We start from the raw sequence: 27,597 nt of genomic DNA, 5'->3' as shown, positions 1-27,597 counted from the left end.
CTGCTCACTCTCCCAATTCAGGAAATTTAGAAGCAGATGGGATTTAGAGATAGGAATTAGTGTCTGGATCCACTTGTAACAACCATCACCTGTCCAGCCTGGGAACTAGGCCAAGTTATGACATAAAAAATTCAGAAGTAACTATGCTTTGCCTGACCTTTTAAAGTTTTTATTATTGGTATATGATAAAAATAATTTCAGAGATTTGAAATCAAACAAAGTCTTAGACTATTTTCAGAATTACAAAGACTTGCTGAAGCAATACAGAAAATTAGAAAACAAAAGATCCAGACCACAATTTGGCAGAGTTTCCAAAATGTGGAGCTGGTGTATGTGAATAAGTAACGTTAATCTGACAGGGCTTTAAATTTGATATAAGGCTAAATAAAGCTGAGGGAAACATGAGTGCAAAAACTTCAAAGGCTGAACAGTCAAGAGAAGTCAAATTAATACCTGACTAGGCTAGAACAAAGAGCAGATGGCTTTTGGAGGGAGCTGTATATTTGAACTCAAGATGACTGGTAACTTTTGCATTCAGAGAGCAAAAAATTAAAGCTGAAAAATCCATTTATATATGCAGCCTCAAAAACAACTCTTGAAATTGTGAATTAATTAATAAATAAATCCAAAATCTGTATTGTTACAGAAACCAGACAGTGGACATTTCAAACAACTAGTACGTGCTTCTGAGAGAGTACATTCATCTTATACTTTTCTGGGGGATTTGTAGGAAGAAACGTTAGAGTAATCACACCACCATAATCACCAATTATCACCGACTTAAGACAGGAAACAATCATATAAGAAGTTATAAAGATGCCATGCCCCATCATTCTTCTAATTTGGCATAAAGGACAAAGTGCTCTAGATTACTTCTTCACTGTAATTTATTCTGTAGATCCCATACATACATACATATATGTATGTACAATTGCATTTCTAATATCTTCTACATATTAAACTTTAAAAAGCTCAAGCTTTTAATGTATAACTCTCCAAAAATTAAGTCTTCTTCTGTTGGACAGCTAAGAATGGCCATTTCAAAACCGTAACACCTTGGCAAAAAGATAACTTTTGTGTTATTATTTTTTTACTCTAATATACATGGATTACCATTTAAAACCCTGCATCTTAGCATACAGCACTCATTCCTGGGGCAAGCTAAGCATTCCATAGCCACAGAAGCATGTCAAGGCAGATCTTTTGAAAAACGAGGCCCTTACATTAGTTGCAATGTACTGACAGCTAATTTGGTGCGATTTTTATTTCTTCATTAGTGAAGCTGGCACCTAATAATTGGATATATTGTATCCAACAATACGCTGCAGTTATTAAAAGGTTCTAGTAGGGTATTTAGGGGAAGAAGCTAACACTTCTCATGCTCTTCATCCATAAAAGAACTCTTTTACTAGTACTTGTGAAGAATGGAATTTTCCCCAGAGTTCAAAGCAGTGTCAGAGCCAGTTAAATCCATGTAGTGACATCGATTAGTTTTCTATACATTGTCATTCAACAAGGCCACCCACAGCTTAATTATCACACTTTGATGGATAAATTACTCTAACAAAAGATTGGTTTTCATTTTCTAAGAATGGAAGAAAAATAACTAGGCAAGGTTCCCTTTATGATGCCTGCAAAACAGCAGAACTAATGACCTGGATAACACAAACTGAAGAGCACTGAGTAGTAGTTAAAGTGCCATATAGAAGGTCTTCATTTGCTTCAGTAGCTCACTTGAAAATTCTTTCACTACTCTATGCTCCTGACCTGCTTAGCCACTGATTTCCTCCCAGTGAACAGTAAAAGCAAACCTGTGTCCACTGCTGGCATGATTGTTTTTCCACCCGACTCTCCTGTCTCTTATCAGCAATCTCAACAACAGTCTCCATGTCAGAGACTGGTGCTGAATTTGACAAACAAGGAAAAATATTTCCCTGAGGGGTCATTACACTTGTGTCTTCAGCCCATGCGGTTGTGTTGATTTTTCTGATAGTATTTAAAAACAAACTCAACAAAATTACCTTAGAGGGGTTTTTTTAAGGCAACACAGAAAATAAGTGCTACTTGAAAACTGGTACAGGAACATTGCATTTTAGAGTATTAGAATTTACCTCGTTTACCTTCAAAGGCAAACTAACCTCTCAATCCACATACAAAAATTTTGAAATTGGCAATGCTTTTTAAAAGCAACCTGACTTACTGGAATTCAACCAGGTCTGAGACAATTATTGACAGTAGTAATTCTGGATTTGGAGTTGCTAACTTTTGACATATTATAAAAAATATGCTGGTTATTTCCAACCCCCCCTTTTTGATTCACTTTCTATTGGTTATCGAGACAAACAGACGTCCAAAGGATTAATTATGTGCCATGGGAGCATTCATTAGTGCAAAATGTTTTAACTTAAATTAGTCTCAAAAGACTAAAAAGTATAATAAATAGAAGGTACTATAAATTGAAACAGTACAGTAACCTTTGTTTCAAACATAATTCACAAGCAGTGCCAGCAAACTAAAACAGAACTACTCTGTTTCAGACTTCATATAACTGGTTAAATTTCCATACTCCTATACTTTAAAGGTTATAAGTTTTCAGTCAACTTTATAAGGGTAAGTCAACATTTGTCATGGCAGGAAGCCAAACATTATTATTTTTATTAGTCTGCTACTAGTTAAATTGGCCCAAGATTAAACAGCTCTAATAAATGCCTCCAAAACTTGGAGTTTAATAAAAAAAAAAAAAAACACAAAACACCCCACATTCAAGCTCTGTTCCACAGGATGTTATCAGTATTTAGCTTTCAGCATGATAAAAAAAATCAAAACAAACAAAAAAAAGGTTAAAATAGAAAAAACAACCTGTGTTACAACAGAGTCTCTTAATAAAGCAAACACTTAAACTAAAAATAAATTAAGCCAGGCTTCTCAGGCTTTTTGCACTTTCAGAGTGAAGCCAATGTAAAGCTAGAACAACATTCTCAATTGTTACTGGCACTTATAAAGACTTTATTTTTTAACTACTTAAAACAGCAGAGAGCCTTTGCTTCATAGGATCTTGGAAATATTCCGATTGGGAAATTCTAGAATATTCACTCCCCTAGAGTGGAGGCAGATGTTCAAGCAGAACAAAGTAGGTGGCTCTAAAGCAGTTCTAAGGATAGGTCAGTATTGCATAAATGTAACTGTAATCATCCACACAAATCTGTCCTGGGAGAGGCATCCCACTAGGCTCCATCCACTAGCTGCACTCTCTGAAGAGAGCAGGAGGAGGTTTGTCATTCCTCCTCTGCCAGCTTCTGCAAGACCAGCAAGCAAATGAAGCAAAATCCAGGGGCATTTTGTTTTAGTCACAGTGTTAAAAAGACGTCCTGGAACAATAGGTGGGGTACAATGAAAACCCATATAGAGAAGTGCCAGAGTATTCTCAGTTGAAGAGGAAAAGACTCATCTGAAGTTCAGAACACACGATTGCATCGTGTGTTCATCAAAGACTGGCCCCTTGCCACAGAGGCTGCCCTCGCTAATCACTGCTCTTAAGACCTGAGATTTCATTTACCATATGCAAGACAGTGGCATATAGACAGGTTGCATCCAACCACCTTGACTGATCATTCATCTGCAATATCCAGAAATCAATATGTCTACCTGCAGTTAGGAAATGAAAGCCAATTAACAGAAAAATCTCACACTGAGGTGAGTTAACACGAGTAACAGAAACTGTGAAAAACCTAGACAACTAATGTAGACTTGATTAAATTCTGCATTTCCTCTCATTACAATAGAAGCTGTTTGTACAGACTACCTAAGAAAGACCCTTTCCATTCTGGAACAAACTAGATATGAGGCTGGACTGCCAGTTAACAAGCAGACATCATAGAGCAAATTACGGAATGGAAAAATAAAGGCAGGCTGTTTGTTTCAAATTGCCATTAAGCAGAACAGTTCCACGGGGGGGAGGTGTTGACATGTTTCCATGTTCAGCTCTCTGCAGTTACACTCCACATGAACTTAGCTGAAATATATTGAAACTACAGTTTGCTGATACTTCATTAAAAATGAAAGACATACATTTATGAAGATCAAACTAAATTCATGACTTGCAGTTTATCTCAATCTTTTGGCCCCTCTCCCTCTAGCTCCATGCCTGCTTCTCATGTTAACGCAGTGCCCAGAGCCCTCTGGGTTGCCCTGCAGGTTAGTTTTCCTGCACTCCCCACAACGAATTAAACAAGGTCCTGAGCAGGACCTCGTTTCCATTACAGAGGGTGATAAGGGAGTTGCTTTAGCCAGTGAAACACAGAAAATGGTATCTATCATTGGGAAAGGTGCAAGGCTTTTTACATTTTAAAGCAAGCAAATTTCAACTTCTACTGTCTTTTTTTTTTTTTTTAACTATGGAGAAGATGGAAAAAACCCAATATTTCTGTACTGCTTAGACCTAGAACTGTACTACAGTATTTTATGTGGGGTATCCAATGATGTATGTAAAGACCTTACACTATTTCCGATATTAACGCATTCCTCAGGCATTGCACTGTTTTTTGTTGACCTTAAGCTGCTTTTAGAAATAACTACAATAATTGTACTTTGACTAGAGGTACCCTAGCCTTGTCTCAGAATCCGTATTTCTACTGTTCACACAAGTTTTGGACATTTTATTTGTCATTGTTCTGTGACTGTGCTCCTTCTATGGAATTTATGCCAAGGAAGCTGATGTGGCTTAAAGAAAAACTGTAAAGTGGAAAACATCTGTTCTCTTTTGTGCCACTGACTTGTCCCTCAAAAACATCCCTAGTTTTTCACTGCTGCTCTGCCAGCTCCAAGTGAAGTCCAACAATAAGGAAGAACTAATCTATTATCCATAAGATTCAGCTTGTTATCCAGAGACCTCCAGCTAGAAATTTGGGAAAATTTCAACAGTACAGTATTTGCTCAAGATTTCTGCTGAACTTTATCCCACATAATACTATTGTACCTGATCTTCCAGACTACATTTGGTATTTGTTCAATATAAACACAAAAAGACTGTTTTATAAAGTTAAGAGAAAAAGATTTTATAATTATGATTTCTGATTTAAAACCAAAACATAACATTATACAGCAGAAAATCTGTTCTATTCCACAAAAGCATTTATGCACAAGTTTGGTTATTAAATATCAACCAACTTCACATGTTTATTATTAAAATGAAACTAAGGTTTTCAAAGCCAGAAATTCATAATACCCCACAGAGCAAGATAGCTTTCTGGTGCAGTAACACTGAACTGTGGTAGAAGGTGCCCAATAGCTTTATTTAGACTTGCAAATACTACAGGGTGAAAGAACATTAACATTACAGCTTGCAAAGAAACATGGATTTCGCCCCTCCTATATTGACAGACTTCAAAGAATTAGGCTGCATACATCTAACATTATAAAGCCTTTCCCAAAGAGTAGGTTTTTTTCTGCTCCACAGCCAAATCTTTGGTGTGGCAGGTGGTCTTTTCATACCTTCCTAAGACAAGCAGGAGAATGTCCACAAGTTTATTTCTCAGAATGTTGAAGTCCATCCTAATTTCAGAAAACAGCCTAAATACATAGGGTGCATTTTCTTATTTGTATAAAACACAAACTGAACGATGATAAATCCAAAAGAACTGTCTGCACATTGTAATTTTGATTGATCACATCTGCTATTAGATACTTCCTAGGCCTCCAAGCTTTCATGGAGGCTTTTTCTTTGAAATTTGATTATAATTAACCTGCCCTTCCTAACTGTAAGAAAACAACACTCAAGTCTTCAGATTTGATGATTGTATTAATTCACAAAATCACATTCATGCAGTAAAGCCTAAAAACATATTTCTTTAATATAGTTAGTAAAATGAGCAAGCAGCCTTAAAATAACCATTTGGTATTACCAACTTCTATTTAAGATAGATGGATACGTACATACCCACACTCAGTGTTACTTTTCAAAAAACACACAGTTGAAATAATTTCACTATCATTAGTTGCAATAATTGAATCACTTTATGTAAAAGTACACTGAAGAGCAAGAGTGCAGCATCTTCTTATTAGTTCTTAGCTTAAGCATGATGATTAAATAGGGTCACTTGGCTTGTATTACTTTTACTTTAGATGCTTTCAACTGCTGGAGGTAATTAAACTTTGATGTAGTTGTATTAAATGCACCCAATTTACTAAGTTGTCTTCAAGTTACTCAGCAAACAAGACTAATGAAAAAGCTATATATTTAAGTGATAAAAACTTCCTAGGAGAAATGTTATCCTTCCTCCAGAGCAGCTAGACAGAATCCTTAAGGTCACTGTTTTCTTTCCAAACAAACACACAAAGCAACATTAACCTAAAGTATCAAATATTCCAGTCTTTCACAAACATCTGTTCGTGAAGCTTTCTACCATTAATAAGAATTTTGCAATTAAGTATGTTGAATTTGGGTTAAAGAGTAATACTTTGAATGCTACTTGAAAGGATTTCATTGCTTTTTGAGAAACAGAACAGTCAACCTCTTGATAGGGCAGAGTTTTCAGTTAACTGTATTAGTAATAATTTCTTGTTTTATTACTAATGAGGAAAATGCTTTGAGACACCATTATCCAGATTCCCTCCCAGTTCCTATGTAAGTTTAATAGTTTGTAAGTAACGGTTAGCACTGGAATACAATACATAAAAGTTACTTTACACTACGTATCTAAACCAGCTACATATCAAATTAGCTACTTTTAATTCCTTAAAGTGACAGATGACAAAAGCCTTGCCTTATTCCGAAGGAAAGTTCAACAACCAGAGATTTCAGTAAAGGATGCCTAAACTAACCAGGCATCTATACACAGCAACGTATTTTCAAAGCATATTACTTTTCCCCAAAGCAGTACAGATCACACTATGAAGAAAAATAAAGACGCAATTATGTTACCAGTAGATTAAGTACCTCCGTCTCCTTAGCTGGGCTAGTCACTGCCTGCACTTCCAACGCACAATTTGCCCTCTTGACAGAAAGGTAGAAAGGATAATCCTTGGCCACCATCGTGGCTGCCGAAGGAGCGGTTTTGGGGGTCACAGCTGATTCTGTCCGAACACAAAACGCGAGGACAAAGGTGAGCCTCCCTTCCCTGGCCCTCGGCAGTGCGGTACCCGAGGGGTCCTGCCTTACGCTCCGGAGAACATGTCCCGCAAGAGCCCAAGCGCCGACTGAGGCGGCAGCGGGAGAGGCGCGGGCTCCAGGCGAGCCCCTTCGGACCGCCCCTTCGGACCGCCCCGGGCGGGGCCCGGCCAGGAGCGAACGCCCCCGGCTGCTGCTGCTGCTGCTGCTGCTGCCCTTCCTTCCCTGGGCGGACTCGCAGCGTCCACCACAGGTACCACAAACGGAAAATCCACTCCGGTGCTCCTGCCTGCTTCTCACGGGGCAACCGCTCAGCTCCTGCGGAGCTTGGGCGGGAGCGGCGGGACTGCCGGGCAACTGCAGCGCTCCTGCCCAGCAGCGAAGGGATGCTGCATCATGTTACGCTGCCACATCATGCCAGCGTGGCTTTTTGTGTTGTTTTTGTTCTCCCGTATTGTTACATTTTCCTGTCTGGCAAGCTGGAGTTTGTTTGTGTTTTTCTACTTCCACTTTTGTTGCTATTGTTTAGTCAAAGAGCTCCCGTGCCCGCACCCCTCATTGTAACAAGCTGAGAAAGCGGAAAAATACCTTTGCCTAACACATCTCATAGGGCATTTCAGGGTCTGCACAGCCAGGCTAGTTCTCTCTGATGTCTACCTTAGGACAAAGGTAGTGAAAATTTCCTAAAAAGAGAGAGGAAGTGCTAGGGGCCCTGTTTGCAATACAGGATTGATCTGACAAAACGAGTATATGGGAGACAAGGAAAAGGAAACTGAGGAGGAAGCTGGACAGAGGGACGAGGGAAGGGAAGGATATTTTCAGCCAAAGGAAAGCAGCACAACCAAGAATAACTTCACAGGGTTTGAAAGAATCAACTGTTTTTAAAGGCAGATTGTCTGATGGATGCTGCTTTCCATTTATTTTCCTAAAAGTTGTCAATCAGGTAATGATTTATTTCGAATAAGCCCAGTCAAATGCAAGATGTAGTCCTTATCTGGATACTTTCTTTTTATTTCACCAATATCTGAAACATACAATATCTCTCACCGATTTTCCTAGGTCTTTTCAGGAGCAACTGCAGTAGATCCAGAGATGCTATCCTGCTGCCTGTTATGCAGATGTCTATTTTATAGTAGTCTCTCATAAGACAAAAAAAACCTCACTAGTTCCCCAACCTCGCAATTGCTGTTACATTGCTAGAACAAAGTTACCAGTACTACTAGTTGTTCTAGAAGCAAACGTGACATTTGAACATTTTGAGTGTTATAAGCAGCACCATCCTCCCCATCTCCACCTCAGTAGGCTGGGACAAGGTTCTTTGAAACCCAAGGTGTTGGCAAGAGGCATCCAACAGCTTTCATGTAGAGCATGCTTATGCAGACAAGACAGGGCATTTCAGAGAAGAGAAATCAGAGCAGGTATAATAAAGACCTACAGACCATGACTCACAGAGAAAACAAATAGGGAATGATTTTTCACTGCATTCAACTAGAGAGGAAAAAAAACCTGTGCATCAGCTTAAAACAGATGGTGGCAGCTTCAGAACAAAGAAAAAGGAGCTAATTCTTCACAATATATACAATGCTTGTGTTATATGCAGTGGAAGTATTTGTCACAAGATGCTGCTACTAAGAAAGCTTCTCAGATACAAATTTGTTGCTACTGGGACAGTATTTTGGGGAAACATAATGACAGGATGTTTCTGTTTTGTACTTTTCCCTAAGCATCTACTGCTGTCCATGACTGGAGATTTGATATTAGGCTAGATCAGTCTTTGCTACACCCCCAGGGAGGGGGCTTCCACAACCTCCTTGGGCAACCTATTCCAGCACCTTACTACTCATACAGTGAAGAATTTCTTCCCGATGTCTAACCTAAATCTTCCCTCTCTCAGTTTAAAACCCTTACCCTTTGTCCTATCACTATCTTCTCTGGTGAAAAGCCCCTTCCCAGCTTTCCCTCCCCAGTAGGCCCTTCAGGTACTGGAAGACCACTATAAGGTCTCTCCAGAGCCTTTTCTCCTCCAAGCTGAACAACCCCAACTCCCTCACCCTGTCTTCATAGCAGAGCTGCTCCAGCCCTTTCATCATCTTGGTGGCCCTTCTCTGGACCCTCTCCAGCAGCTCCATGCCTTTTCTGTGCTGAGGGCTCCAAAGCTGTACACAGTATTCCAGCTGTGGCCTCACCAGAGCAGAGTGGAGGGGCAGAATCACCTCCCTGGCCCTGCTGCCCACACTTCTTTTGATGCTAACCAGGATGAGTTTGGCCCTCTGGGCTGTGAGCACACACTGGCAGCTCACAGAATAACAGAATCATAGAATCGTCAAGGTTAGAAAAGACCTTACAAATCATCAAGTCCAACCATCTGCCCCACAAACCCTGACCACTAAAACATCTCCCAAAACACCACGTCCACCCATTTTTTGAACACCTCCAGGGATGGTGCTCCACCACCTCCCTGGGCAGCCTGTTCATGTCAAGCTTCTCATCTACTACCACCCCCAACTCCTTTTCCTTGGGACTGCTCTCTAGCCATTCTTCCCCCAGCCTCTATTTGTGCCTGGGCTTGTGCTAACCCAGGGGCAGGACATTGCCCTTGGCCTTGTTGAACTTCATGAGGTTGGCATTGGCCCACCTCTCCAGCCTGTCAAGGTCCCTCTGGATGTCAGATGGTTTCTCCTCATATTTCAAGCAAAACAATCTATCAAAACAACAATATACGTAGGTTGTATAAAATGGTCAAGGAACCTCCTGAGAACACTGCAGCTGCTGTGTTAACCACATAAGCCCAAGAAGCCTTGATTTCAAATGCCATCTGTGTGTGTTTGTTTATCAATGTGCATGCTAACACCATTTTAAAAATCAGCTTCACTTAAATCAATTAGACAAAATGCCTTTGGGGCTCCTCCTCAAAGCATTCTAATCCTGTAACATGCTTCACAGCATAAAGAGCACTTCACACAGGATAAGAGTGTACTGGTTTGGAGATTGAAATAATGAACTTCAGCTTATACAAGTAAAAAAAACATGCCAAGAGAGAGACTCTGTAATTTCTCTATTAATCAGGCCAGTGCACTTCAGCTTGACTGAGCATTCTTGAGAAACAAGACAAAAATCTGTCTTAAGAGAAATAGAATTCTTAAAAATAGGCAGAATCTTCATATCAGTAAGGTTTAGAGCATCTCGTATCTACAAGATAGACTTGTAAAAATGTGTAAAAAAGGATTTATTAGATTCTTTGTATGCTTGTCTACTTTACCAGAAGAGTTTAAGTATGGTTTTAGAACCAAAATTTGGACCCAAAGTGCATTAATGAATAGCACTTTACTTTTTAAGTATCATATTATCTGATGGAATAACACAATGGTACATTTTCAAGCAATTCTTTCTTTCAGAGAACTGAACTTGTCTGTAGAATGCTGTGTGCATTCATAATCAAAACTGTGTCCGTTTATTCATGGCATTGAGCCCCATCAGGATTGTGTATCCAACACAACACTTGGAGTCTATTTTGAAAGATCCTGCAAACTTAGTCAGTACTGATTTACATTACATTTCAACTGTACATTAATTTAGTGACTGCCTGTCAATAGTCACTATACTGTGTGTGCCTGCAGGCCCAAGCAGAGCCAAGTGGCAGTTCATCTACTTGTGGCTAAAAGACTCTCTAGTGAACTCCATTTACAAAGTTGGAGAAATAAAGATTTTGGTGAATCTTTTAAGACTGAAGCTGATGAGTCCACTCATTCCAGGAATTATACTCAGAAATAATACAAATCTGCACTAGTACTACAAAAATTAGATCTGAATTGCAAATTACTTTCAAAAAGTAAAAAATAGTTAGAAAAAACAATGTTAGTGACAAGATGGCACAGCAGACTGGTCAGTGCATCAGTTTTGCCAGTTGTGGAACATGTCTTTTTTTGTAGGTTTGTTTTTTGGATTTTTGTATTCACTTAGCCCAAAGGTGCAATTTACTCTTACAGTTACTTGTCAAGGAAAAGTAAGTAAACTATTTGCTAACTCTGGAAAGCTCTGCTCAAGAAAGGTGCCTACCACTGCTGACCTCATTCAGGACTGAGGTTCACCGACTCATCTGTGACAGTCTTGTTCACACCAATGCCTTTAGTTAAGTTTCCTCACACATTCAAAACCTAATACTGAAGTAATTATTGCAAAAGCATCTGACTTTCAAAAGTCTTTTGAAATATTTAGGTTTTGAACCTTAAAAATATCTTCATATGTGGCTATAATTGCTTTTCATCTTATGCTAATCTTTGAGATTCAAATAGCTTTGATCAGAGTAATTTAAAAACTAAAATGCAGTTGATTAAAGATTTCTCAAGGGATCCAAAATATGATGGCAAAAGAATAAAAAAACAACAACAGAACCCATTCCCTTCTAAAGAACAGTTATGAAGTCATTATGCTAAACAGCAGCAAAAGGAATTGAAACATTGAAAAGCCCAATGGAGTGAAGAATCTTCAACCACCAAAATCATGGGCTTTAAAGAGTTCAGTGGAGCAGAAAATCATCAATTAAAGCTGAACTCTGCCTAAGGAAGAAAATTCACAAATAAAATGTTTAAAGATTTTAGTTGGTGGTTTTGTTGTTCTAAGTTTTGTCTTAACATGATCTTTGCCAACACATTTTAACTGCCTTTGGGCAGAAATGCAGAATCTGTGATTAAACAGAAATATTTTGAGATGTGTGAACCCAGATGTAGATTACCTTCTTCCTCCTGATACGCTAATGTGACTGCTCTTAAGACTCAGCATCTGTTTTGCCTTTTTTTTATAAAATATTGGCATGCCAAGAAGTAAAAGACTCTGAATGTCTGTCTGCCTGCCTCTTTTTTAATTCCCTCACCCAATGTAAAACAGCCCTTGGCTTGTTTTTGGCCTGTGTTTGACTGTGATGCCTAAGAAGAAGCCTAGTCTTAGTTACAACAATTCAGTCTATTAATTTATTTTCTTAATTACAACCAGCAAAGCTATAAAAACACCCCACTAACTGTATTTCTCTTGTGATTAATATTTATGGGAGCTTTTCCTTTTGATCTGTCCATTCTGCTAACTTACAAATGCACACTTATCAACACAGATACTTTTTTGGTGAAATACATGCCAAAATTTCCAGTAACAAGACAAGAACCTGAGAAAAGGTGTAATGCTTAAAAAAACCCAAACAAACCAAAAAAGCCAACTATGCTATCACTATGATCTTCAGATATGCTATGTTTCCTGGTAATTTTAAGAAAAATACATTAAAAGCAAGAAGCAGTCCACTGTTTTGTCTTCAGAACAAATTAACTGCTGGGAGAATATGAATACCTCTTGGTGCAATTCTCCCCAGTCCTGAGAAGTTAATTTTTGATATTTCATTATTTTTTATCATTTTGGAGTAAGTTTTTACTTTGGGAAGTGCTGTACTCAAGATGCAAATAAAGTCCCCAAGTGCTGATGAAGGATAGGATTTTACAGTATGGCTGAAGTGAATTAACAATTTGCCACTCATTAAACCTCATTTCCCTCTCCTCCACCCAAACTCCTTCTCGTCCCTCTTTTCATGCTCTCCCACCAGCACTGCACCCTCTCTCTGTTTAGTCCTTCCCTGCCACCTTATGCCAACTCTAGTATTCATCACACAGGTAAGTCAGCAGTCCAAAACCACAAAAATACACCCTTTTGCCAGGTTTCTTTTTTGCTGAATTTTTGTGAGCTGAATAGGTTACTGTGCCAGGAGTAAAGCATTAGAACTCACTGAAGTTAAATGGCAGCACATTTGGAAGGACAGGGAAGGAAAAGAGCATGGGTACGAATAAGGACAGGCTAGGGGAAAAGCTCATTTTTCTTCTCCTACTAACTCTAAACTGGTAGCTCAGCTTGTTCCATGAAATCATACCCAAAGAAAACTGTCAGCTTCTCAGTTTTTTGGATCAGAAGCTTTGTTTTTAAAAACAGACCTACCTGTTCATTTCCACAATGACTATGCACTGCTACTCATCTTTTCATCAGCTATTTTTGCCAATTTGAATATCTTGAAATTGAGAGAACATCTGTGATTCTTGAATAAATATTCAGAACACAAACCTTGAAACTAAATTTATGTTCTCGTGAGCATGAGGCACCCTGTTCTAGATCATAGCCAAGAAGCGGCCAGCAGCATTTCTAGAAGCAAAGTTAAGCAATAAAAGTTCTTTGACACAGATTACAAGATATCCATGGGAAACAGTGATGCTAGCCAAGCAAAACAGTGAGATTAAGTGCTTTATGAACAGTAAGAACTGTCTAATATCTCAACTACAGTAAAGCAATCTTGAACCTGAGATGCCTTCTTTCATCCTGCAATCCTCACTGACAACCCAGTGCAGAAAACCTCCACATTTGGTCCTGAATAGAGTTCTGCAGATCACACAATGCCTTGAAATCCAAATTATCACAGTAATTACCCAAATTGTAATATTTCACTAGTGTGGTCCACTAATCTTTTTAGAACTTCTGTTCCATTCTCATGTGCTATGACATACTATACAAAAAATCAGACAAAAAGGAACACAAAAAACTTAAATAATCTTACTGTTACCCACATCCTCTCCCTATGAGGGAGGAGGAAAACCACGGTGTAACTTCAAAAGAAGTGTCCTTGCAAATACCAACACTGCATCAGCAATGATAGAGCCCACCTCCTCCCAGTACCAACTGCGTTGTGGATTTATGACCTTAAAGATGAGGAAGCATTAGCAACAATGTGACTAATCTTTAAGTGACAGTTGAAATGGGACTTAACATCTTCAAACAGACAACAACTCCTCACAGTAGGACAGACCTTCTTTGTTCATACTCCTTGAACAAGAAACAGGGAATTGAGAAGCAGTTCCCAGGAATGTTTCACTTCGGGTTACAAAAAAGTTTTATTTAAAGTAACAAACTAACTACTTTCCCAAGCGTAAATATAATGAAGTAATTCCATGTGGTACTGAAGTTTTAATTGAAACATAAACATACAAATAAGAAAGAGTCTTCCAGAACACTTCTTTCTTGGATCAAGAATGCTAACTATGATTCCAAAAGGCTACCTCCTCTCTGGTCCAGTTGTTAACCACAAACTGGTATTTGGCAAAAAGACAAAGTACATCCTACTTTTTACGTGCTGTTATCAAATCTGCAACCTCAATCCACCATAAGTGTTCCATTTCCCAGCAACTATGGATTTGGTACAGGTCCCTAGCAACCACAAGTTAACCCTGTTCCAAAAACATCAGAGATAGTCAATAACAGAAAATGGAAAAGGAAGTCTTAGAAATTAACTCCAATCACCACAGATAAAATATCGTGTTTTTTTAAAAAAAGCTAAGAAACAACTGAAGGTTTCATCAGATCAGGATTTTTGAATCTATTAACCTTGAAAACCATAGTGATTAACTAAGCACAAAAGTAAGGTGATACATTCATGTTTCACCAAACATTCAGATGGTATTCTATAATTTGGTTTGGTGTTAGAATATTTGAGATCCATGTAGCTTATCTTCAAATCCCTGCAAAACCATATTGTCCTCTTAAGACCCTAGTAAATAGTGAGGTGTTAACATCAGAGACTTTAGAACAACATGAAGAGACTTAAACTTATAGCCAAAAAATTCTCTTGATGCATGTTAAATAGAAAATACAGCTCTACAAAAAATTAGAGGTTGCATACTTTTAATAATGGGCATTGGTTTCAGAACTCAAGATGCTTAACACCTGTCAGGTTTGTTCTGACCACCATGTAACTTTTGGGGAAAGTTCTTCTGAATGCATGAGATTGTGGGGGGGAATAAAAAGTACACAAATATTAAGAAAAAAAAAAAAATCAAGTTAAGGATGAAGGCTGGTAGTGTAGGCCAGACAGGAACAGGAGTGAATCACTTCAGTGGCAGAATGATTTGTGGGATTGGGATAATTTATCTATCCTGTTGTCATATTACAGGAATTTTTGTATCTGAATTTTGTGTGATAATACATGTTCTGTAATTGGTGGGTCATACAATTTTTGGTTTGCAGGCTACATGGTATGAATATCCCAATAGCAAACTATACACAAGACTGCAAGCTGTGAAATTCCCAGAGACTTTTTTTTTTACTTAACTGAATCTTCAATCTTGTACAAAACGGTAGTTTAAGTAGAGATGCAAGTGATCTTGAACTTAAAAATTTCTCAAAAAAACCCCTTATCTCACTCTTCAGCTCTAAAAATGTGAGTTCATGTACGAGTTCTAGGCTCCTATAGAACAGAAACAGGATGACTTAACACTTCTCAGTAACTAAATCTGCTATAGCTATAATGGAGTGCAAGAACTTGAACAAATAACTGCTTTCTGACTTTTGTTACCCTGAACGACAATATAAACAAGTATTTTTATGCCCAGATCAGAGAAAAGAACTTTTATTTTGGTTTAGTTGCATCTTGTAGACCTAAAGAGAGGGGAAAACCATGAAAGATAAATCCTGGCCACACTAAAATGAAAGGAAGTTTTGCCAGAGCTCCAAGCAGGCTGTAGTTCTGAAATACACTGCTGTGGTACAATTTAATGTATTTGGAGTATCAGCTAATTTAGAGATATGGATACCAGAAGAGGGTATCAATGGAAGTCATCTGACTGACTTAGCAATGAGCTAAATTCCCCCTAATATCACTGCACAGGAGAAGAGGGAAATAGAAAACAAAGAAACCAAAAATAAACTTGCAGCCATCCAGAACTGCTAACATAGGTTGAAGTATTCTGCCCCATATAAAAGTTGAAAGAGGAAAAGGGAAGTAAAAGATGCAAGGGGAGTAATAAACATATTTTTCTAGGTGGCAGGATACAGGGTCCTATTTTTTATTTCCAGTAATATTTATTAATCAGAAGCACAATAGATTCCAGGGCCTGTATACTAACCTTACTCCAGATAAATAAATAATGAATAGATAGGTACAATCAAAGTACCACAATAACAAGAAAAATCAGGAGCAAAGTGCATATGAATATACTGCAATAAAGTAGAAGGACAAATGTTAGTCCTTATGTTGTACTTTAAGCACATTGTCTGGTATAGTTGTTCTCAGTGTGTTCTGCAAGCTCTCCTTGAATTCACTCTTCCATTCCCCCCCAACACATAACAGTACATGGAGGAGAGCAAAGACAGGATATTCAAGATGACCTAAGGGAATTGCAATGATAATCCACAGAGAAAAAACTTAAGTGTTTAAGTCCTATGAAATGTCCAGCCATCACAGTGATGAATCAAAATTGGAAAGCTGAAAGGACAGCTTCATAAAAGCATAGCAATATAATAAAGATTGGAATGCACTTCGTATCTCTAATAGAAAAGCAGGTAGATTATTACATTCTCTGGAACTCTGTGGGTTTGTTTTAGTACAAACATTCAGAGACGACCAGCTTCTGTTGCCTCTATTCGTAACTGCTTCCTCTAAGTCTGGTATTTGTATTAAAATAAAGGATATCTCTCCTTCCAAAACGATTGCAGTTTAACCACACTAAGAATCTATCTATTTTGTTAGCTCAGGAAGTTACATTTATTTTAGTACGTGCCATGTAACAGCAGATGTGCCTTAAAATGTGTTGCTGAAGGATATATTGACCACATCACATGAATAATCCCAACAGCTGAAATAAGAAGCTACAAAGACCTTTTTGAACATGAGCAGCCTCCCTGATCTCTATGAAACCAAATCACCTGTCTGCTATTACTCACACATATGGGAAAGATATAATAACCAGGCAATAGATCTTATGTATGGCACAGCCCTGTGCCTTAGAGCAGCACACTTGTCTCAGAACTGCTACCGACCCTATTCGCACCTCCCCCCCCGACATGCCAAGTTATGCACTGATGTATCTACAGAATATCTACAATTATGATTCATGGATTATTTCTCCAAGATGCAAGAGCTTAGGAGGTAGGAGGGACATTGGCTTGTTTGTGGTCTTTAGGTCTGTTGGGGTTTTTTTAATCACCGCCTGCCCTCACATTCTCAACATCTGCAACATTTGATCTGCAAAATCCTCTAAATTAATCAGCTTCTGATCTAACAATATCCCTGCACCCTCTCTAAGGTGCAGTGCAATCAAGAATGCAGGTTAGCCAATTTTTACATTTGCATCCAGACTATGAGAAAGCAGTTTTGAGTGAGGTATCGCCAATTTTCAAAAACAATGGTAACAGAGAGACCCAAATTACTACAGAGACAATTTTCTTGAAAAAAAAAAAAGAAAAAAAAAAAAAAAAGAAAGAAAACAGAAAGAGGGAAATAGTTAGCCTTGATGAATCATTCCTGATTGCATCTCTGGTGTTAAAAGATGAGCAGCTTTCATTAGGACTTCACATCCAACTCAGCAGCAAAATTGCACCAAACATTATGCTGAAAAATTCAGCATCAGAAACATCATTCCATGTTTCTAATCCTCTAACCTTACAGAAGTACAGAGTACAAATTCATTTTTGCCTTCTGACCATGACATACCCATGCTTGTACAGGTATCTCTGTGTAAGTACGTTTTCTAGCAAGCGGGCTCAGGAGTCAGACATTCTTTGTAAATAAAAGCTATGCAGATTTTACACTAGTAATCCCCAGACTTTAGGGACCATGGACAACAATATTAACCAAGTGGTGTGCTTACTGGCAACTTCAGGCTTATAATAAGGAGGGTTTTTTTCTAAATTTCCTATGGCCACATGATACATTGAGGTGATCTCAAAGACTGTCTGCCATTCACAATCGCAGGACCACTGCTGTAGAGCTTTTTCCTCTAGTAATTACTAACAGGTGTGCTTGTGAGGTGACCAATACCAGCAAAAGTAATTGAACAGTTCACATGATACTAAAAACAGAAGAAAAAAAGAAAAAAAAAAAAGGTATGAAAATCAACACACACACCTCCCAGTATCCACCAGTGGACAAAAAAAGCAAGAACACTGAACACTTCCAAGAGTAAATACATTTGCTTACAGTTTTTAAGATTCTGGAAGATTCTGGTACTATAATTTTATTAAATATTTTTCAATATGTGAATAAATTTCAATATCTAAGACAACTGTTTCTGTTCTACTGTATTCAGCTCATATAGGAGGAGGATTACATCTTGTTTGGGAAACAGTGGAATTTTTTAGGACCTCTTCAGGAAGCATGCATCTGTTTTTAAACCTGTTCCTTCCTAAACTTGCTAAAGTTGGCCCCAAAAATGTATCAGGAAATAACTGGAGGATGAGGGGGATGGGGGAAGAAACTTTAAAGACACCTTGTCTTAATTAAATCTAAAAGTGTTACTTCTTCCTGTTCAACTGAGTCACGTATAGCTTTAGAATATCACACCTGACTGGGGGAGGGGATGTGTCAACATTGAGAATAGGTTCGTATTTCAGCTGCCTCCTGTAATATGCAACCTGGAATTAATTAATGAAGTGGGACCAGCACATACTTGACTGCACTATAAAATCAACATGGCAAGCAGTATAGAAAAAACACTGCTGCTTTTGCCAATACTTTGCTGCAAAATGTGGAAAGATAAAACAGTAAAGTCAAATGCAAATTAACAAATGGACAACAGTTCATCTTGCTGTCATTTTTACCATTTGGATCTTTCAGCTGCTCAACTATTACCTGAACAAACAGGTACAGTAGGAATAGTCATCCTACCTAATAAAGAGCTTTTGATATTTTAATATTTTCAGGTTTATAATTTTTTTCAATAATCATCTAAAACCGTATGATTCATGTGGCTGTTACAAACAGTCTGAGCTGGAACCTCTTGGTACACAGACTCAACATTTCAACTACTAATTCAGCTGGAAAGCCAGGGTCAGGAATGCCATCAGCTCCATGTACTCACGGACTCATGACAGGAATATAATTTCCGTAACCTTTCTTCTTGATCAGCTCTCTGTGTTAAGCACAAGCCACCTTCCCAGAGATGAGGCCAGATATTTAACTGCTGTCTTTTAAAGGAGCAATCTTTGGGGTATACAGAGGTATGTTATTAAGTAACAGCAGGTCTTGTAAGAATATTTCTAATATCCTGAAAGAGTCTCAATGCAAGTTTGTTTTGTTTTTTTTTCAGTAAGTCAAATGTTGGAGCATGCCTCCTGTGTCAGGAAGGAGAATTTCAAGCAAGGTGAAAAATGATGAAGAGTTCAGGATGGAAGTCACATCTAGAATAAATTTTAGAATTTGGGAGTTCCTGATTGTATACCTTCTTGAGTGTTATTTTCTTCCTAAAAATCTCAGTAGAAAATTTACTTTAGCAGCAGTTGAAGGAGATGTCCACCATGAACACTAAGCATATTAAAGGCTTCTGTTCTTCTCATCTCCTAATAGTCTTCTGCCCCTCTGTCTGGGACCCCTTAGGTATACTTCTAATCAGACTGAATACTTAAATAAAGGCTTATGAACAAAGTACGTCTAGTATCTTGTCTTTTTTAACCATCCTTCCTTCTCCCCAGTTGATTTTTGTTAATGAACAGCACTTCTTTAAGCAGCTTAGTCAAGATTCAGAGAGTCTTTGTAACACCTAAAAAATGCTTCTTCAGTAAAAACACAGGGTTGGGTTTTGCTTTAACTGCTCTTACAGAGTATCTGCAAAGCAGCAGATACTTCCTTCACAAAAATCAGCACAAATTACTTCAGTAAATTTATAGCTACATCACATAAATAGCTACAAGAACCTATGAGTGCCAGTGACTGCTGCTCACAGTGGAGCTTTCACTGATTTAGAGCTTCACAGAATTGTCCTTCGTTCAGATTTGCTATATATACACACCACTTCCAAGTATTATTATTAATAATTCTATTAAGAAGAAAGAAGCCATTCAAGTATTTTTCAGGTGATGCCACTCCAAAATCACAAGGGCAAGTTTGACTGGCTCAAACCTTTTTACATACTAGGACATGACAGTAACCTGAGAACACTAAATGATCACTAGCTTTTGTAATCCCTAAGGATAAGACCTACATTTTCCATATAGAAGCTTCCACATAGAAGAGCTATAACATTTTAGCTTTTTCGACAATCCTTTCACAGAGAAAAGGTGAATATTGCCATTAACGATTTCTTTCCACTTCTGTTTCCCATTTCTTTACCCAAAATTTTAATTCACTTTTTTTTTAGTCATTTTTAAGAAGTGGGAAGTTACACAAGCTATAATAAAACATGGCATAGCTTCATTACCTGTGTAGTACACAGGAACAGTTTTACAACTGCTCTATCAACCCTTCCTTTCTCACTTGCATATAGGTTTGCATTTTGGAATGACCTCACACATCAGATATTAAAAAAAACAAAACAAAACAAAAAATGCTGCTGAATGCACCAATTCTTTGCTTCTCAAACTAAACTCGGTAAGAGAAAACCGGAGGACAAACGTTTTACCCGTAAATCCATCCAGCACTTGTATATTTAAAACTTTGTGGTCTGTTTAATGTTAAGAACTGCTTTTAAGATATTCTCATCTTATCTCTCACGTGTCTTTAGTCTACTTAAAACAGTGAGCACCACAAAGAGGAAGTTATTTTTAAAAAGCACTAAAAGTGACAAATGTGAGCAAATATATCTAGCAAGAGATCCATCAGTGCTTAACTAATGGATGAAAAACTATTAATATGTTGACACTATTTATGTTTGCTACTAATGTAAATAAAGACCACTAAAAGACAGGTGACAACAGTAAGAATCACAGTATTGCTGCACTATTGCTAATAAAGGAATTATTTTGGAAACAAGGCATTTAATAGAAGGAAACATTCATTCTTCCTATTCCCAGACACAGAAACAAGAGTCTCTCCCCCAAGAAGCCACAGGGAAACTTATTTTTCCTGAGGCTTATCACCTTAACTTCCTGAGGAGTTAGGCAAGAGCTGCCAGTTATGCATCTAATGCCATTCATGACCCAAGATGCAGGTGGTATCATATTTTTTTATTGGTCTTTCCCTCCCCCACATTCCACCCCTTAAAAAAATATATTCATATATGTGTATATACACAATATAACTCAATTTAAAAACACAAGGTAGAGGAACAATGGATGACTGATGGCAACAAAGGGTTCCTGTTATCCTCAGCTGTCTCTTTGGCGAGTTAGTGCAATGTGGAACTTCTGTAAATGTAAAATAACATGCCCATTATAACATGGCATTTTAAAGCCAGTATGCAGAAAAGTCAAGTTAGATTTGATGCAGGTACTGGCTAGAAAATGTCCTGGCACACAGACATCAGTGTTCACTGTTATCTCATCCATGCTGTAATGGCTTTTATCCTTTTTCTTTTTTCCCTTTTTTCTTTTTTTTTTTTTTTTCCTTTTTACTATCTAAGGGAATACCATTGCAGTGACTTCATGCAGTCAATGTAAACTGGTTTTAACAAATTTGTACTGAAGTACTTCCTAGGACTGCTTTTAATTTGCTTCGTTCACAGCTATGCATCCTGCATCAAAAGATTATCTCAACCACAGCAGGTCCTGCAATTCTGCACACAAAGCAAGCTCAATCTCAATTATAATCACATAATAAAAGAGTAACAGAACAATAGTTTCCATTTTAATAGCACTTTGTATAGTCCCTTAAAGTTGATTAATTTTTCTAGTATCACTAAGGAAAAATAAGCTCATCAGCATTTTATAACCAGTGACTACAAGCCACAGAATGGGTGATACATGATGTTCATATGAGAAGTGTGTGCCATAACCACAACTAGTCTCAGAACCCCAGATAGGCACAAACCCAGGCCCCACATCAGCTCTTTGGCCAATTCCTTGTACACACAGGCAACAAATTCATTATCTATAAAATTTCATTTGAGCAGAAAAGGGCATTAAAAACTGCTTATCCTAGCAGGAGGTTCCACTCTAGTAACAAAAATGTCTTCAAACATCAAAACACACAAGCTGCTTGAATTCAGAGCAAAGTTCACACCGTGTGCAGGAAGCCACTGAGCTATTCTAAGAAGTGATGGCAAAAAAGAAAAAAAGGTCACAAAAGGAGGATGATTAACATGTTTCAGATGTAAGCAATGAACAGCAGAATATGAAAACAACTCTCTCAAAAATAGCAAAATGTATAAAATAAATAACATACTGTACATAAGACATTCCAATACAACAATGCTCAGACAGCTCTCAGCTTTTTGCCCCAGAAGTGACTAATTTGGCTTAATTAATAAGCAGCTATGGAGATTTCATCAAAGTAGCAAGAAAAAAAAAATCCAACTACTCTGTACTACATATAATTACTTGCAAAACTTAACAGTTAATTATTAAATAGTTAATACGTACAACAAACACGAGCGCAGACACTCAAAGAATGCTTCTGCTCTCAGAAAAAAATCTAATCACACAATCTGCCCCTTCCCAAGTCTCATCCTGTGTACACTCCACCATGTATACATTAGGGACCATCTTTTAGACTCAAGAATAGATTAACATTAGTAAAAAATATGCTATTTAAATGCTGACTGATCTGATACAAATATATCTGTAAGTAATGAATACCAGCATACGCCTATTAAAGCCTGCAACTTGTCTTTGTTAATATTTTCACACTATCAGGGTCCTTATTCTTTGGCTGAAAAGGTTTCTGGAAGAAATTCCATTAACTTCACGGAAAGAAGAAATTTACTGCCAGCTTCTCTGCCTCCAGCTAAGGGCTTGTATTTGTTTTTTAATTACTGCACTTCTGGAAGTCTGCAATTAATTTAATTTACTTTCAAAGCTCTTTGCTAATGTTTTCACAAGGGTAACAGCTATGCCAAGAACACCAAAACTCTTTACCAAGGTTATGTACTTAAGCCTCAGCTATCACACATTTTCATTTCCATGTCCCATAACTCAAAACTAAATGAATAAGATCTCTTGAATGATGACATATTAAAAAAGGCCAAATAACACATAACAGTTTTTATACTTCTCTAAAAAAAATAGCTTGTAACACTGAAAAGCAAAACCATAGAATTAGAATTTGTGCTTAAACAGGTAAATCGTAATTCTAGTAATGCTATGGCTACTCTTTGTAACTAACCAGGGCAGCTACATAGCTTACAGCTCCACCAGTAGGAACACGTTCTTACTTTATGTAATATGAGTTCTTAAAAGCTTTAATACTCAGCTATTTATGCACACAACAGGAAAACTGAACTATTGTAAATTGCCTCAATTTTTCAGTCATATGCAGCTAGTATACAGAATAAACCTAATATTCAAATCACCACCGTAAATCTATTCCAGTTTATCACAGATACAAGCAATTTGTGCTGCACTATGCTACAACATCAGGTTTGTGCCTACATGTATTAAAAAGGGGTTCATTACAAGCACTTAAGGATGACAAACAATTCTTATAAACATAATTAAGTACAGTAGAGTAATGTCAAATTATAATAGTTTTATGAGGAAATAAAAAAAAAAATCACAGTGTTTTTAATCAACATGCTAAAGAAAAACAGACCAGTGAAATATTGCCATCTTCTGAATTACATTTTTAGAAAATAAAAAAAAAATCAATTACATCCTCACAGTGAGTTAAAACTAAGTAGAACCATTAAGCACACAGCAGCAGATATTTAAACGTATAAAGTGACCTACTGTCAATTTTGGGAATTAAATGCTTCATGACCTTTGACAATTCCATGCAGATATATGCATCCATCACTATCTAAGCATCTTTTAAAAAAACTGGCTACAGTTCTAAGCAGTGAAAAGGAAAACCTTTGACAGCTAGATTACTGCCTGCATTCTAGTAGGAGAGCTTTAAAAAAATTGCAGTTCAGATCCAGATTCTATCAGATGTTCACTAAAGCAGAGAGATTACTGAGATAAATCAAGTGAATCCCTCCCTCCATGAAGGGATTAAACTCTTGGGGGCAAACAAAACTCAAAGGGCAACCTCTATCACCAGTCCAACGCAAATATGTACAGTTTAAATAATACATTCTATGTACAAAAATAGCAGCTGAAAGTCTCAGCATTTCCTAAGATAAATCCTTGCAGTATTAGTTTCCTTGAGAACAATGGTGAAAAGTATCAGCTAGGTACAAGCACTGCCTTAAGAATTAACAGATCAAATTAAAAAAATAGACCTTTTAATCCAACCAAATGACTGATTTAGTAGATAATGCAGCAGTGAGCGTAGAGGAAATAAATGAATCAAACCTCCAGTATAGGAGCAGATGTAGATTTGACCCCGCAAATTTAGAATTTAGTGAACAAAGACTACTTGTATCAACCTTGCAGGTTCACAGACAATTTGTTTCTTCTACTGACTAATTTTTGTAGTCATCTAAATGAACAAATTCCAATAACTGTAAAGATCTCAGAAGTTACCTCTGGAGCTGTCCTGTCCTCATACATGCAGGATGATGTTATGGCAGTCTAGTGCTCAGAATAAACTTTAAAATTCTCAGTCTAATCTTAAAACCTAATTTTTGTAAGGCAGACTTACTGTGATGCCATGTGCATTATATGCTCATTGCCTGCAGGTCCAAACATGACTAAATTATCTGCTCAGCCTCATGTATGTTAGCAGTTGTAGCTTAACCACCAAGCGCGTTGCTCTGAGAGTTTATCTTTTATCTTTTATTTCTGTATTTTTTGTTCACCAGTAGAGCTGACACACTAGTATTCCACTGAGAAACACTTTAATATCTTTTTAAACAATAAATAATTATTTTTTTGAAAATATTTATAGAGGACTTCCAAACACTTGTTGGGCTTCTGTTTGCTGGGGGCTTTTCCCTCTCCCTGTTGCTTTTCGCACCACAGTGTAGGAAGCAGGGTACAGTTGCATAACAAAGTGAGTCAGCAGCAGTGAGCAGATATCCCACAGCTGTTCAGACTCCACAGCTACAGTAATAATGGAATGGTACAAGCAATAAAAAAAATTTCCACAGGAGATAAGAGGACCTAAGGGCTACCAAATGAATTAGGAAATCACTGCTATGCAGAGATAATATTCTATTGAATAGAAAACACTGAAACATGCCCCCAGAGAAAACTAGTGAAACTTGGATGAAAAATCATGTTACACTTCCCTGGCACAATAAACTTGAAGATTCACAGGCTTATGTCTTCCAACACTATTCTGCACTGAAGTGACCTTGGTTAACAACCTGCACTGGTGTATACCCCTTCCAGCTGTAGTCATCAGCAATGGCAATGCAGAACACTCCTCTAGAAATTGCTGCACTTTGGTCACAAAGCAGCTTAGGAAAACGAGCAAGCATTAGTATTTGTATTCTGCAGATAACAATTTGATCAAGAGAAAGGTTGGATGGCTCACTGAAGGTTACACAGAAAACTTAAGGCTCATGCTGGAATAAATACAAGCCAAGTAGATCAAATATCTGTGTGAAACTGCCTTTTTTTTTTTTTTTTTAACCTACTCTTATCAGCCAAAAGAAGAAAGTACCTAATAGAAAACTTTGTACAGTAATACCACTACTGACAAAATACTGGTAAAATGTATAGTTGTCAGGCTTGTCTTTTTTTTATAATCTTTAACTCTTATAAAGCAAAAGGTATAATCTGAAACAACTTGGCTTATCAGTAGATTCTGGCTACAGGGAAATATATAGTATAGGATTACCTGTCCATATCTGTTCAGTGGATTTTATAGCCTTACATTGATCTGAATTATGAATTATCATGTATGGTATAAGGCAAATGTCTTAAACAGGTTTGAGACTGGGAAAATCTTATTAACAACAGACAGAGAGAAGCTCTAGACTACATGGCCTGCAGAAACAGCAGTCTTCTAAAAAAAAAAAAAAGCAAAGCAAAGCAAAACAAAACAACAACCTGCAGAAATATCTGTAATGCATAACTTCATTATCATTTAATGCAACCACCAAGAGAGATGGGTGATTCAACTGCCCTCATGAGGCCCCTTCAAACCCTGCGATGTTACAGAGACATATCACTCTGTTTGCCTACAAACTTAATTTCCTGTTGGTCACTTCCAGAGGCCTAGCCAAAACGTAGCTGGCATTATAGAAATTTATGGACTTTAAAACATACAGCCATGCTAATTCAATGAAATCCTGACCTGACTTCAACTTGAGACTTCAGTAAACACTGGCCTATGTCACAATTTAGAGCAACTCAACTCTCTGACTAGAGGGCACACACAGGACAATGTTTACACGGAGCCCTAAATTTTCTTGCAAATTCTGTCTGCATGGTCCATATTATGGATTCCATATAAAATACACTTACCAGTTATGATGTATCAAATTTTATTTTAGGAAATGTACTGGACTATATAACATCACTATAGAACTAGTATCAGTTTTTATTTTGACCTCCAAATAAACCAAACAAACCACAGTAACTCTTGTTTCTTGATTCAATTTCATTATTAAATCATAACTGTATCTCCTCTGCAAATCTTCATCTAGCCAATCACCACACACATTTCTTAATATCCAACCTCACAGCTGCCAATAACATCTGGCTTATTTCTGTTCACAAATGGTGCCGATCTTGCCATGTTGAAAATATGTATACCTCATGTTTGGTTCTGTAACAGCAAAGTAATTTAAACTGAATTCAAACTTCAATTGCTGCTTTCTGTTATGAAAGGGCATGAAAGAAAAACAGCACCACTGAAGGAAATAATATGCACTTTTTATCAAATTACTACACTGCAAAGAGATACAAAAAGTAAGTGGAAAATACAGCTAATCACCATCTTCATATGAAGTCCCTGCTCTAAAGGCAACATAAGAAAGATACTAAAGGAAATTAATAAAAAACTGACTTTTACTGTACTATATACAAAATAACTGCTGTAGCTGAAGTGCTGGAGTGCAGTTTATGTAGATGTAGCCAAGAGGGCTTTTAAGTACCTGTCACAAGTATCATCCGCTGCTTCAGAACTTAGTACAAGTAGCAAGGCTCATGTAGGACCCCCAGTTAAAAACCAGGCAGCCAGGCTGAAGTGAACCTAACCTATACTGCTATTACTGTCCAATACAATTATTTTCAATCTGACACAGACTTATTTATAATGCTTTTGACTGAATCTGAGAGAGAAATAGAGTTATGTGCAGATGTTATAAAGATAAAAAATTTCTTGTCTTTCTTGAAAACAAAATATTCTTTGTCTCATATTTTTCAGTCAGGTAATTTGCTGCAGTTGGAACACTATATACAGACTGAATGGATCCTTTGGATGAGACATTTCTGATTTGGATGCAAAACATTAGTACATTTTCTTCTATTCTGTCATTACAGTCAGGGAAGAAAAAAATTGCATGACCACAGTTAATCTCATCAAAGAACACTAAATCTAAGAATTGCTATAATCTGTTTCCAGTTTTATATCACAAGTCCTCCACAGCTCCCAACACATTATCACAATTTAAGATTCCATCAGCTCTTAAAACGGATTGAAAAAGTGTAATAGCTTTGCAATAACTGAAAAGCAACCCTGCGTTCCTGAAAGGGGTTTTGCAATGTCTGTCTTG

At 37.4% G+C, this 27,597-nt stretch overlaps 1 protein-coding gene across 2 annotated transcripts in view; it reads right to left on the bottom strand.

Moving 5' to 3' along the window:
* The window catches only part of ARHGEF3 (Rho guanine nucleotide exchange factor 3), a 64,951-nt gene that overhangs the window by 20,640 nt on the left and 16,714 nt on the right, over positions 1-27,597 (bottom strand). The window contains exon 1 of one of the 2 annotated variants that reach the window (XM_051627680.1): positions 6,935-7,182. The exons of the other annotated variant lie outside the window; for it this stretch is intronic. Within the exon in view, the coding sequence (XP_051483640.1) occupies positions 6,935-7,030 (96 nt within the window). The 5' untranslated portion in view covers positions 7,031-7,182. Of the gene's footprint in view, positions 1-6,934; positions 7,183-27,597 lie in introns of those variants that run through there. 2 annotated transcript variants of the gene reach the window in all.

This window comes from Apus apus, chromosome 9, assembly GCF_020740795.1.
Source record: "Apus apus isolate bApuApu2 chromosome 9, bApuApu2.pri.cur, whole genome shotgun sequence".
NCBI lineage: Eukaryota > Metazoa > Chordata > Aves > Apodiformes > Apodidae > Apus > Apus apus.
This window is presented reverse-complemented; position numbering and strand designations above follow the sequence as displayed.